At 58.1% G+C, this 11678-nt stretch overlaps 1 protein-coding gene across 1 annotated transcript; it reads left to right on the forward strand.

The window, feature by feature from the left end:
• Positions 1-4299: 4299 nt before the first annotated feature.
• LOC138066614 (T-cell activation Rho GTPase-activating protein-like) lies at positions 4300-6404 on the forward strand. The gene is made up of 4 exons (XM_068936502.1): positions 4300-4626; positions 5182-5343; positions 5714-5823; positions 6002-6404. Exons 1-4 carry the CDS (start codon positions 4300-4302, stop codon positions 6402-6404), a joined length of 1002 nt encoding a protein of 333 aa, XP_068792603.1.
• The last annotated feature ends 5274 nt before the right edge of the window (positions 6405-11678 follow it).

Here is an 11678-nt window from a genome sequence, read left to right on the forward strand (position 1 = left end):
AAGCCTTCCTGAAGTCAAGGCAGACAGCATGCACTGCTCTCCCCTCCTCTCCCCAGCCAGCCTTTCCAGTGTGGGAGGCGATCAGGTTGCTTAAGCACGATTTCCCCTTTGGGAATCCATGCTGACTGCTGCTGAGCACCTTCTTGTCCTTCATCTGCTTGGGAATGGGATCCAGCAGCAGCTGCTCCATCACCTTTCCAGGGATTGAGGGGAAGCTGCGTGGCCTGCACGTCCCTGCATCCTCCTTCTTGCCCTTGGGGAAGACTGGCGTGACGCTCGCTTTCTTCCAGGCCCCTGGCTCCTCTCCCGATCACCATGGCCTTTCCAAGAGGATTGAGAGTGGCCTTGCAGTGACAATGGCCAGCTCCCTCAGCACTCGCGGGTGCATCCCATCAGGGCCCATGCACCTCTGGATATCCAGTGTGCTTAAGCCATCGCTAACACCATCGTCCTCCCGCAGGGGAAGCTCTTCCTTTCTCCAGACTTTCTCCCTGCTCTCCGGGGCCTGCGGTTCCTCGCCCTCGTAGCCCTAGCCCTGCAGGCTTGAGCACTGCGCAGCCTCTACTCCTCCCAGGTGACCTGTCCCAGCTTCCACCCTCTGCATACTGCCTTCTTAGGGCTGAGTTCTGCCACAAGCTCCTTGGTCTGCTATGCAGGTCTCCTGCCCGCTTTGCTCAGCTTGTTGCCCAGTGCCAGGGACCCTTTTGCAGCTTGGAGGAGACGCCCTTGAACATCAACCAGCTGTCTTGGACCCTTCTTCCTTCTCAAGCCCTACCCCAGGGCACCGTTCCTCACGGAGCACCACACCCTCGGGCACCAGCGAGGTGCAAGCTCTGGTTCTGGCCCCACACATCGCAGCCACTTGATTTGGGAGAGCAGCTTGCAGCCAAAACTCTTTGGCATCCAGTCGAGAGCCAAGCCTCACGGAAGGCTGTGCGAAAGACCGTCCCCGCAGGTTTCACTGACATTTGCACTGCCGCTCAGATGCACACTGCACACATGGGTCCTTCCCTTTTGGTATCTGCACGCAAGCATTTACAGGGGCCTGCCTGATCTCCTGCGCAGTCTGCATCGCAGTCTCTCTGCAGGCGCCTGGCTCGCACCTGAGGGGAGGTGGCAGTCAGTGTCTACAGGCATGTGGGTGTCCCAGGGCAGCGCAAGGAATTTTTGAAGGCATCAGCCACTGGTGCACGCCGGTCCTGGTGCTTAGGCACCTGAGTCCTTCCCTAAGGAAGGATTGCTGCAACTGGAGCCGAGAACCCCACGTCAGGCGGTGGTGCCCCATGTAGACACCTGGAGTGCAGCTCGCTGCGCTCTAGGGCTGACCACCACCCGGCCCGAGCGCAGAGGAGCCGTGAAACTCGCGATGTGGGGCACCGTCTGGGCCCTGGGTCTCTAGCGGGCACAGGCCGTCCTCCTTGCCCCCTCCAAAGCTTGAGTCCCCCTCTCCGCTCCAGCAGCAAGGCGGGATGTTGCAGCTGTGCGGGGAGGCCTGTGCCTCGTGGGGTTTTCCCCAACACAGAGCCAGCTGCTGAAGCCGGGAGCTCGTCCAGCCCCAAGCCCATCGGCTCCCTTGTCCCAGGCACCGTTCGCTCGCCCGGAAATCGCAGGGCATCGCAATCAGGCAGACTCCCCCTCGCCCCCGGCCCCCACCCCCCCGCCCCGGCGTTGCCCGCGGCCCGGCCGGCGCATCACAATGTGCCGCGGCGGCGCCCGGGCGACACCAACCGCCAGCACCCGCCCGTCGCCCAGTGCGGCGCTGTGCCGGCGCGGGGCAGCGGGGAGACGCAGGCTCCCAGCCCAGCGGCTTTACCCGGCACAGGCAGAGCGCTCTTAGCTTCGCGCAGGCCTGGCCAGCGCCTGGCGCTGCCCAGCGCCATGGGACAGGCCAACTGCTGCGGAGCCCGGGGCGCTGCCGGCCCCGCTGCCGGCACGCAGGCACGGCCCGGGGCCCCTGGCCGCCCGGCTCCTCGGGGGCTCGTGGCCACGGCAGCCTCCCGGCCCCGCGGGCCGCTCGGCGCCTTCGTGTCGCGCAGCAGCCCCCACCTCCTCCTCACCGACCGCGTGCAGGTGACCCGGCACCGGCGCACCAGGGACAGGCACCTCCTGCTCTTCCCCGACGCCATCGCCGTCGCCACCTTCAGGTCAGAAGAGCAGCCCCAGCCCCAGCCGACCCGGCCCCGGCCCCGGCCACCGCCTCTGCCACCAGCCCCCGCGCACCGCGGCTGCCCGGAGCTGCTCCCTCTCCCTCGGGAGCAGCAGCTGCCTCTTGGACTTTCCTCTACTTTGGGCAGGTGTTAGGGGAAGGGGGCAGGCTCCTGCTTCCCCGACAACGTGTCTGCTGGCATTGCTTTGCGGCGCTGACGTTTGGGAAGCGCCCCGTGTGGGTGTGCGGGGACTGACGCTCCTTTCTCCCGCACAAGGCTCAGGGGTGGCCACCCCAAGCCTCTGTCCCCGGCAATGGCTCTGCCCTGGAAGGCTGCTGGGGCTGTCCCCACAGCGGCAGCTTCCGAGGCGGCCCCTGCTCTCCCTCCGCCAGGTGTGGCTCCACCTTCCTGCTGAAGCACCGGGTGCCTCTCAGCCAGCTCTGGGTGCTGTGCAGGAAGGACGAGGCGGCGTGCGGGCAGCAGGAGGAGCAGCAGGTTGGCGGCCTGAATTGCACCAACACCCTCGTGCTCGTCTGGCCCACCGACCTGTGCGTGGTCACTTTCCGGTGAGTCCCGGGCACACGCGCCGGGCTGTTCTGGGGTGCAGGGCACCGTGCTCGCCTGCAGTCCTCTCCGGGCTTGCTGGAGCTCAAGGCAGGCTGTGGGGAGAGAGAGTAGAGGCCCGCTTGGGTTTCAGACGCAGCCCCTGGCAGCTCCAGGTGGCCACCAGCCACCGGCCCCCGCCACCTCCCTGCAGCTCTGCTCAGCCCAGGCACGCTGCGGGGGCGCACCGCCCGCGGGCTGTGGGGTCTGGCCGTGTGGAGCGGTGCCAAGCGGGCGAGCTGTGTCTGGGGCCTCTGTGCAGCAGGAGCAGCAGCAGGCTCTGAGGCTGCTTCTCCTTTTTGCTGCAGGTCGCAGGAGGTGAAGGAGCAGTGGCTCAACGCCATCCTCAGGTGAGCCCTGGCCGGGAACGCAGCCCGCCTGCGGCGGCGGCCAGGCTGCGGGTGGTGCAGAGCTGCCGGGCAGCAAGAAAGCAGCAGGCGAGGTGGGGCACAGGGACACCCCCTGCGCGGGGCCGCTGCTGGGCAGAGCGGCGGGAGGTGCTTCGCCTTGCGCCGGCAAACCAACAGCACCGGCCTGCAGCTGGCCCCACGGCTCCTTGCTTGCACGCCTGGGGAGCCCGAGCTGCCGCTGCCCCTTCCCGCGGGGAAGAGGCCCGGAGGCCGCAGGGCTCCTGCGCCAGGGTGGCGCGGGCGCGCGGGGCTGGGCCCGGGCAGCCAGCAGAGGGGCTGGCTGTGACGGAGCTGTGTCCTTGCCCCTGCCCTGTGCCCAGGCCGAGCCCAGGAGCCCCGGAGACGCGCGTCACCCGACTCGCCTCCCTTCGGCTCCTCGCCACGGCCGTCGGCTCCCAGGGCACCGTAAGTGTCCCGGGGCTCTGCGCTGCCCCCCGAGCGCCACGGGGCTTTGGGGAACAGCCCCCGCCACCAGCTGCTCACGTTGCCTCTTTGCTCTCTTGCCCAGGCGGGGTCGCTGACTGCCCGCACCGTTGAGGCCTTGGTTTCGGCGGAGGTGAGCAGGGGCTCCCTCTCCCGCAGGGCCCTTGCTGGGGGCTGGCGGGAGGCGTCTGAGTTTCGGGAGGGGACGTGGCAGGGCCCGAAGCCCTCGCGACACTGGCGGCTGCCGCGTGGGGCTGCCGGGGAGCAGCTCCCCGGGTTGGGGGAGCGCGGCAGGGCAGCCTGGGCCCCCGGGTCCCCTGCGGGCGCCTGCTGTGGGGCTGCGCCTGCTACAAGCCTTTGCCACCAGCACCTGTGTCGGGCAGAGAGGCAGGGCCTCTGCTGCACCAAGCGTCTCCTGCGCAGGTGTCGGACGACCGTGGGATTTTCCCTGGAGCCGCGCACTTGTTTCGGCATGGCTGAAGCAGCTCCCTGGTGGCCCTGGCTGCTGCAGGGCAGCTCTGTAACCCGAACCCGTTTCTTGCAGGCCGGCACCGAGCAGTGCCCTGCCTGGGCCTCATCGGCTGCACAGGAGGAGGTTTGCCACTCGCCTGGTGAGTTGGCAAGAGAAACTGAGGTGCCACCGTCCCACATAGCGCTCGACAGCGGCTGAAAAGCAGGAGCCCCTCTGCCCCTCTGGCCAGCACTGGGACGGGGGCATGCTCCCCGGGCACAGCCAGAACCGCAGCCACTGCAAGCTGCCCAAGCAAACACATCCGCCTTGCATCACACGGCACTGCACGCACACAGCAGGCAGCAGAGCTCTCGGCCCCTGCTTTTGTCGCCTGACTTTAGCTTTCCGCTTGCTTGCAGCACAGGGGGCGAAGAAGAGCAAGCGGTTGATCCCATGGCCGTTTGCTGGGAGGCGACCCTCGGCTGGTGGGGACTGCCCAGGGCAGCCGGACTCTGGCCTCCAGAGCCCTCTCTTTGGCCAGCCTCTGGCTACTCTTTGCGGCACAGAGGAGACCCTTCCCCAGGCACTGCAGGTAAGGCAGCCTGGCCACACAACTGTGCTGCTGCCGGCTTCTCGTGCGAGGCAGCATCCTCAGCGCTCGGGCTGGGGCTCTCAGCAGACAGCGGGTCCACACTCACTTCTCACTGGCAAGGCCTCAAGTTCGCATCCCATTGCGCAAGTCAAGGGGGTCAGGACCGCGGCTTTGTGCAGCTCACACAGCTGCCGCGGGAAGTAACTCGGGAATGGAGACAACGCCGGAGCAGGAGGAGGAGAAGCAGATCGGCTCCTGAGGGGGCATGTTGGTGGCCTTGCAGAAGTCACTGCAAGGAAGCTCTCAGCAGCAGAAACAGCCCGGGATTTCTGTCTTTCCCTGAAAACCGTGGTCGGGAGGGTGGCTTGGGGGACAGCCAGGTTACTCGCAGGCTAATCTTCGTGCAGGGAGAACCGGATGCGAACGCAGGCAAAGCAGAGCGTGCCTGCCAGGCAAAGGCTTGCTTCTGTCTCCAAAGAGAGCCTGCCCTAAGGCTAAAGGGCCGTTCTGCACCCGCGTGACCCTTCTCCCACCCCTCTCTGCTTTTTCCCGCAGGATCTGCTGGCCATATTGCACAGGGAAGGCCCTGGCACTGAGGGGGTATTCCGCAAGGCTGCAAATGAGAAAGCCCGCCGCGACTTGAAGGAGGAGCTCAACAAGGGAGGCACCGTTGACTTGGCAGGCAGACCTGTGCACCTCTTGGCGGTAGTCTTGAAGGTGAATTCTTCTGACTTGCAGCTGTGAGAGCACCTTGGGAACCTGCACGGGCCCAGGGGGCGCTCCGAGCCGAAAGCATAGCCAAGCCAAGCAACATGTTTTCCCAGCCCCGGGAAAGTTTGGCATTTGTGTTTTCTGCCTGCTTCTCGCTTCCCCTTGCTCGGCCACGGCTTCCCTGCCTGCCCACGCGAAACTCACTTCCTCCTCCTCCTCCTGCCCCTGCTCCTCGCCAGCACCCTCCTCCGGGAGGAAGCCTGCCATTTCTGGGTGGGCTAGAGGCTGCTAGGCGCTAGAGCCCGAGCGCCGGGGATGCTCCCCCTGGGCTCAGGGCTGATGTCCAAAGCCTCCTCTCTGTATCTTGGCCTTGCAGGACTTCCTCCGAAATATCCCCTCCCAACTGCTGTCGGCAGCCCTGTACGAGAGCTGGATGCTGGCTCTGGAGAAGCCCAGCAGGCAGGAAAAGATTGAAGAACTGAAAGAGTAAGTGGTGTAGCCCGGGCCAGCGGTATGCAGGGGGTGGCAGAGGCCGGGCCAAGCACAGGCGTTGCTCTCTTTGCAGGACGCACCATTTGCGGGCCTTTGCTTGAGGCTTGCTCACAGAAGCCGCAGTGGCCACTGGCCCCCAGATTCATGGCACGTGTTGTTTGTGTCCACTTAGGGTGGCTGCCAAACTGCCCAGGCCAAACGTCCTCTTGCTCAAGCCCTTGCTCGCTCTGCTCCACCGCATCAGCCAAAACGCAGAGACCAACAAGATGGACTCCAGCAACTTGGCCATCTGCGTTGGGCCCAACATGCTGAGCCCTGGCACCGAGAGCGCGCTCCCGCTGCAAGTGCAGAAGGAGATGAACGACAAGGTATGCTGGCCTCACCAGCTGGCTCCCCGCTTCGGGCCACACCCGAGCCATCCCCACCGATCCCACGGCCATTGCAAAAGCTCAAGGAAGCAGCGCCTGGGAGCACCGGGGGCGCCCCGCAGCGGGGCTCTCCGCAACGGGACAGGCAAATCTCATAGGGGAGCTGCAGCCAGCGAGGTGCAGCTTTTGGAACAGAAACCCCAGTGAGGCTTGGGAAAGACTGCTGAGCACCTTTCCAGCCCCTTGCGCTGACATCCCTGGTTTTTTGTGGGCAGGTGACGATGCTGGTGGAGTTCCTCATTGAGAACTGCGCGGCAATATTTGGCGAGGACACGGCCTTGCCTGGCAGCCCCTCGGCCGAGGAGGCCCCTGAGCACACAGGTGGCTCTGCAGGTAGGAGGATGCACCGAGGACCGGCCCTGCGCAGGGCTGCTGGTGCCAGTTCTTGAGCTGCATACGGGAAGACATCGGTGGCAATGCAGACAGGTGCAGGGGGTGCCATACCTCCTGGCAGTGCTTGCCGGCCGCATCACTTCCCAGGAGTTCAGAACGACAAGCCTGAGCTCAACAAAAGGCATCCCAGAGAGAGCTTAAACATCCGTACAGCTCTGCTCTTCTCTGCGTTGCTCGCTATGGCCTAGAACTGCACTCTGCCCCGTGCAGGATATTGTGCCCGCGGGTCCTTGTGTCTCCTGAACTGCTCCTCAGGCCCACAGGTGCTAAGGTTGCACCTCGCCATCTGGCCGGGCTGCCTGGTCCCACCGGGAAAGTCTCCTTTTCCCTTCAGAGGGCCAGCAAACACTAGCTGAGAGGCTCTTTCTCCCCACAGGCCACCCAGGTGCTGCTCGGCAGGACGCTTGTGCCCACGAGAGCCGCGAGCCCCAAGAGGGATGCGGCCCTGCCCCCTCTGAGAGGCAGCAGCAGCAGCAGCCCCGAGGCAGAAGCCCCAGCAGGAGCAGGACGTACGCAACGTGCAGCTCTGCCCCTCCACTGCCTCCGGGGAAAAACCATCCCAGCACGATGGGCAGGAGCTACTCGGAGCCAGCCCTGTCCTTGCGGGAGTGCTCCGCAAACAGCACAAGGCACCAGCAAGGCACCAGAAGTGCGGGCAATGCTGCTGTCGGGCAGCAGGAGCTGAGCTCAGAGAAGGCGGCCCTGGAAAAACCACCTGCCGTCGTGCCGGAACTATTAGGCGGTGGCTCTGCAGCCGCAAGGCCCTCCAGCTGCTCCCCGGAGCTCTCCCGTCCTGCTTCCCAGGGCCCCTCCATAATGCCCCTGGGACCTGCTGCCTTTGCCTCTTCCTGCTTGCGGGCCAACAGGACCCTCTGACCAGTCACCAGGCCTCACTAGCGCAGGCTGGGCCTGGGGCGGGAGCCACCAGAGCCCCACAGGGTCGTCGCGGGCAGACCTGTCGAGGAAGAAGTGGCTGGCCAGGCAAGAACTGCTTTTGGCCTAAGACACGGGACAGGCTGAGGGGAAAGGATCAGTAGCTTCCGGCTGGTTTGTAGGAGCCACAAAGACTTAACAAGCTGCAGGGAGTCTGGATTCCTGGTCCAAACAGCTAAACCTGGACCTAGGTTGTAAAGGGAGGGAAGCGGCAAGAAGGGGAGAGAGGAGGAAGCAAGGAGAGGAATAGGACAGAGAAAAAAGAAAGAGAAGGAACAAAGAGAACATCAGAAAAGAGAAAGGAAAGAGAAAAAGGAACGAGCCAAGATGGAGTGAAAAAAGGATGGAAAGAAGAAGAAAGGAATGAAAAGGGAAGGAATGCGAAGAAAAAGGAAAGGAAAAAAGGGAAAAAGAAAAAAGGGAGAGAGAAAAGGAAAGAAAAAAGGACAGAAAAAGAGAAAAGAGAAACCAGGAAAGGAAAAAGAAACGGGAAAAGGAATAAGAAAAAAGAGAAAGAAAAAAGGAAAGAGAAAAAGGAAAGAGAAAATGGAGAGCAGGAAAAGAGAAAAATATGTGAAAGTCAAGAGAAGCAAGGAAAGAAAATACAGGAAGAGAAAAAAGAGAAAAGGGCAAGAAGGGAGGCAAGAGCAGAAAGGAAAGCAAATAAGACAGAGAGTTAAGGAAAGAGAAGAAGGGATGAGAAAAAAGGAGGAGAGAAAAAGTTGAAAGAGAAGAAGAGAAAAATAGAAAAGAGGAAAGCAAAAAGGCAAGAGAAAGCCTGGAAAGAGAGAAAAAGGAGCTCAAAAAGGAAAGAGAAATGAGGTAAGATAAAAAGAGAAGAAAAGGAATGAGAAAAGAAAATGGAGAAAACCAAAGGAGACTAAAAGAAAAGGAAAAGGAAAAGGGGAAAAGGGAAAGAGAAAAATTCACACCAAAAAAAAAATGAAAAAGGAAAGAGCAAAAAACAGAGGAAAAGAAGAAATTCCAAAAAAATGAGAAAAGGAAAAGGCAAGCAGAAAAAGGAGAAAAAAGGATGAACTAGAAAAGGGTGAGAAAAAAGAGAAAATGAAAGAAAAAGAAGGAGGAGAAAAAAAAAAGAGACTAGATGGAAGGAGAACTAAGGAGAAAATTAAAGCAGAGCCCAGCAACGGGGTGAAAGCAAAGATGAGAGGGAGAAAGGATGGGGGGGAAAAGTAAGAAGATATAAAAAGGCAAAAGGAAAGAGAAGAAGGGGACTAGGAAAAAGAGAAACAAAATAAAGAGAAAAAGGAGAAGAAAAAAGCAGAGGAAGAGAAAGAAGAGGAAATAGAAAAAGGGAAAGTGCAAGAGGAAAGAGGAGGAAGATGAAGAAAGGAAAGAAAAAAGGGAGGCAAAAAAGGAAGAGAGAAAAGAAGAGCGAAAAAAAGGAAAGTAGAAGAAAAGGGAACATAAGGAAGGGGAAAAGAGAAAAAAGGAAGAGCAAAAAGGGAAAGAAAAAGGAAAGAGAAGAGATAAGCAGGCACGTGAAATGGAAAGAAAATAAGGAAAGAGAAAAAGGAAAGGCAAAAAGAAGGAAAAAAGGAAAAATAAGGAAAGAAGAAAGGAAAGAAAAGGAAAGGAAAGAAAAGAAAGGGAAGGAAAAAGGGAAGGAGAAAAGAAGAAGAAAAAAGGAAATGAACAGGAAAAAAATAAAAAAAAAATGGAAGCATTCCCCTTAAGAAAGGGGAAAAAGGAAAGAGATAAGCAAGAAAGGGAAAAAAGAAAAGCGATGAAAGGATGAAAGAAAACAGTGGAGGAGAAAAAAGAAGAGCAAAAGATTTGAGCCAAAAGAAAGAAAAAATGTAAAGAGAACAGAAAGAGAAAAAAAGGGGAGAGGAAAAAAGGTGGAGAGAAAGAAAAGGAAAAGGTCTGAGGAAAAAGGAGAGAGAAACAAGGAAAGGAAATAAGTAGAGAGAGGAAGAAGAAAAGGTAAAGGAAAAGAGGAAGGAGGAGCAAGGCAAGAAACTAAGGAGGGAGGAAAGAAGGAAAGAGGAAAAAACGGGAAGAGCAGAAAAGGAAAGCGAAACAGTTGGAAGAGAAAAAGAAAGCGAAAAGAAACAGAGACGCAAGGAGAGCGAAAAGGAAAGAGGAAGTGTGGAAAGAGCAAAGAAGGAAGACAAAAAGGAAAGAGAAAAGAGGTAAGATAAAAAAGAGGCAAAGAAAGGGAACAAATGCAAGAAGAAAAGAAAAGAGAACAGGAAAGAGGGAAAAGGGGAAAGGGAAAGAAAAATTGGCAGAAAGGAAGGGCAGAAAAAAGGAAAGAGAAAACGGAAAGGGGAAAAATGGAAATAGCAAAACGGGAGGAAAAGACAAGACAAACAGCCAAAACAAGAGAAGAGGAAAGGAAAGAAAAAAGAAGCAGAAAGAAAAAGGTGGAAGAGAAAAGAAGGAGAGAGAAAAAGGCCTGAGAAAAGATGGCAGGAGAACTATGGACAGCGTTAAAAGAGAAGCCAGAAGAAAGGAAAGGGTGAAGATGTCAGGAAGAAAGGAAGGAGAAAAAGTAGAGAGGAATAAACAGGGAAAAGGAAAGCAAAAAGGGGGAAAGCAAAAAGGCAAGAAAAAGGAACACAAAGGAAAGAAAGAAAGAAGGGGGAGAGAAAAAAGAGAGAAAACAGTAGTAGAAAGAAGAAAGGAAAGGAAGAGAGGAGAGAGGAGAAAGAGGAAAAGAAGGGAGGAAAAAGGAAAGAGAGAAGGAGGAAGGTGGGAAAAGGAAAGAAGGAAGGAAAGGCAAAAGAAGACAGAGGAAAGAAAAAAGGAGACAATGAAGAGGACAAAAGGAAAGAGAAGAGAAAAGGAAAGAGAAAAAAGGAAAGAAGAGAAAAGGAAAGGAAATAGGCAAAGAGAAAGAGAAAGAAAGAGAAAGAAGGAAGCATTAAGAAGGGGAAAACGGAAAGAGCAAACAAGGAAAGAGACTAAAGAAAAGGATGCAAGAAAACAAGGAAGGAGAAAAGAGGAAGGAGAAAAAAAAGAAAGAGAAAGAATGTAAAGACCAAAGGAAAGAGAAAATGGAAAGAACAGGGAAGAGAACAAGGAAAGGAAAGGAACGGAAAGGAAAAGAGGGAAGAGAAAAGGAAGAGAAAGCAGGAGCAGGGGGACTTTGGGTTTACTGCCGCGTGCCTTGCCTCCAATAAAGCCCTTTTCTGCAGGACTAGTGGAGGGCGCCTTGTCTCTCTTGCAAACGCTCGGGCACTGCATGTCTGACAGTGACTGGTATGTAATGCTGTGGGCAGGGCAGGTGTGCTGGACTGCCCCGGCATAGCGACGTAGCAGGAGGGCAGGTGACGGCGCAGCAGCAGCAGCAGCAGCGCAGCAGCTGCCGTTGTGGGAGACTGCAAGCTAGACTGGGGGCAGAAATGCCTCTCTGTCGGGGAATGCAGGGCCACCCGCAGAGAGCAGCAGGTTCCTGGGCCGGGGGCAGAGCAGTTACCCAGAGGGGAGGCTGCTGCCAGAGGGGCTGCCGAGAAAGGCAGCACGCAGGCATGGCAGGTGTGCCATTTCCCGGGTGCAGCTGTTGCCAGCACACTGAGGAAAGGGGCAGGAGAGGACGTGGCGGGACTGGAGCCGTGGCTGGGAGAAGGAGCATGCTGGCAGGCTGCAACTAGAGAAGATGCCCCCTCCGTTGGTGCCGGGGAGCAGGGGCGCTCTCCTCCCAAGGAAGCCAAGCGAGAGGGTCTGGAAGCCAAGCGAGAGGGTCTTGGTGCAAGCTGCAAAAGGCATTTGCCGCTCTCCGCAGCCTGCAGCTCTGCTGTCACGTGCCTTTCAGCTCTCCTCTGTAGAAACCAGGAGCGTTTTGTCCTTGTGGCGGGGAAGGGCTTGAGGAGACAAGCCACGCGCTTGGTGCAGGGCAAAGACTCGGAGGCCGCAGAACCGATGACAAGAGCTTCAAAGGGTCTCCTTCAGCAACACCTCGAGCATTTCTGCGGTGGCTGCCTCCCGGTAGTTGCCTGGGACAAGACAAAGGCTCCCGGGAAGAGGAAGTGCCCGCTGCCTGGCCTGTAAGCCCAGCAGAAAGCCCAGGGAGCAGGCGCACACACACTTCACCAGAGAGGAAGGGGGTCTCTCTTTGGGCCCAAGGAG

Source organism: Struthio camelus, chromosome 3 (genome assembly GCF_040807025.1).
Source record: "Struthio camelus isolate bStrCam1 chromosome 3, bStrCam1.hap1, whole genome shotgun sequence".
NCBI classification, from domain to species: Eukaryota; Metazoa; Chordata; class Aves; order Struthioniformes; family Struthionidae; genus Struthio; species Struthio camelus.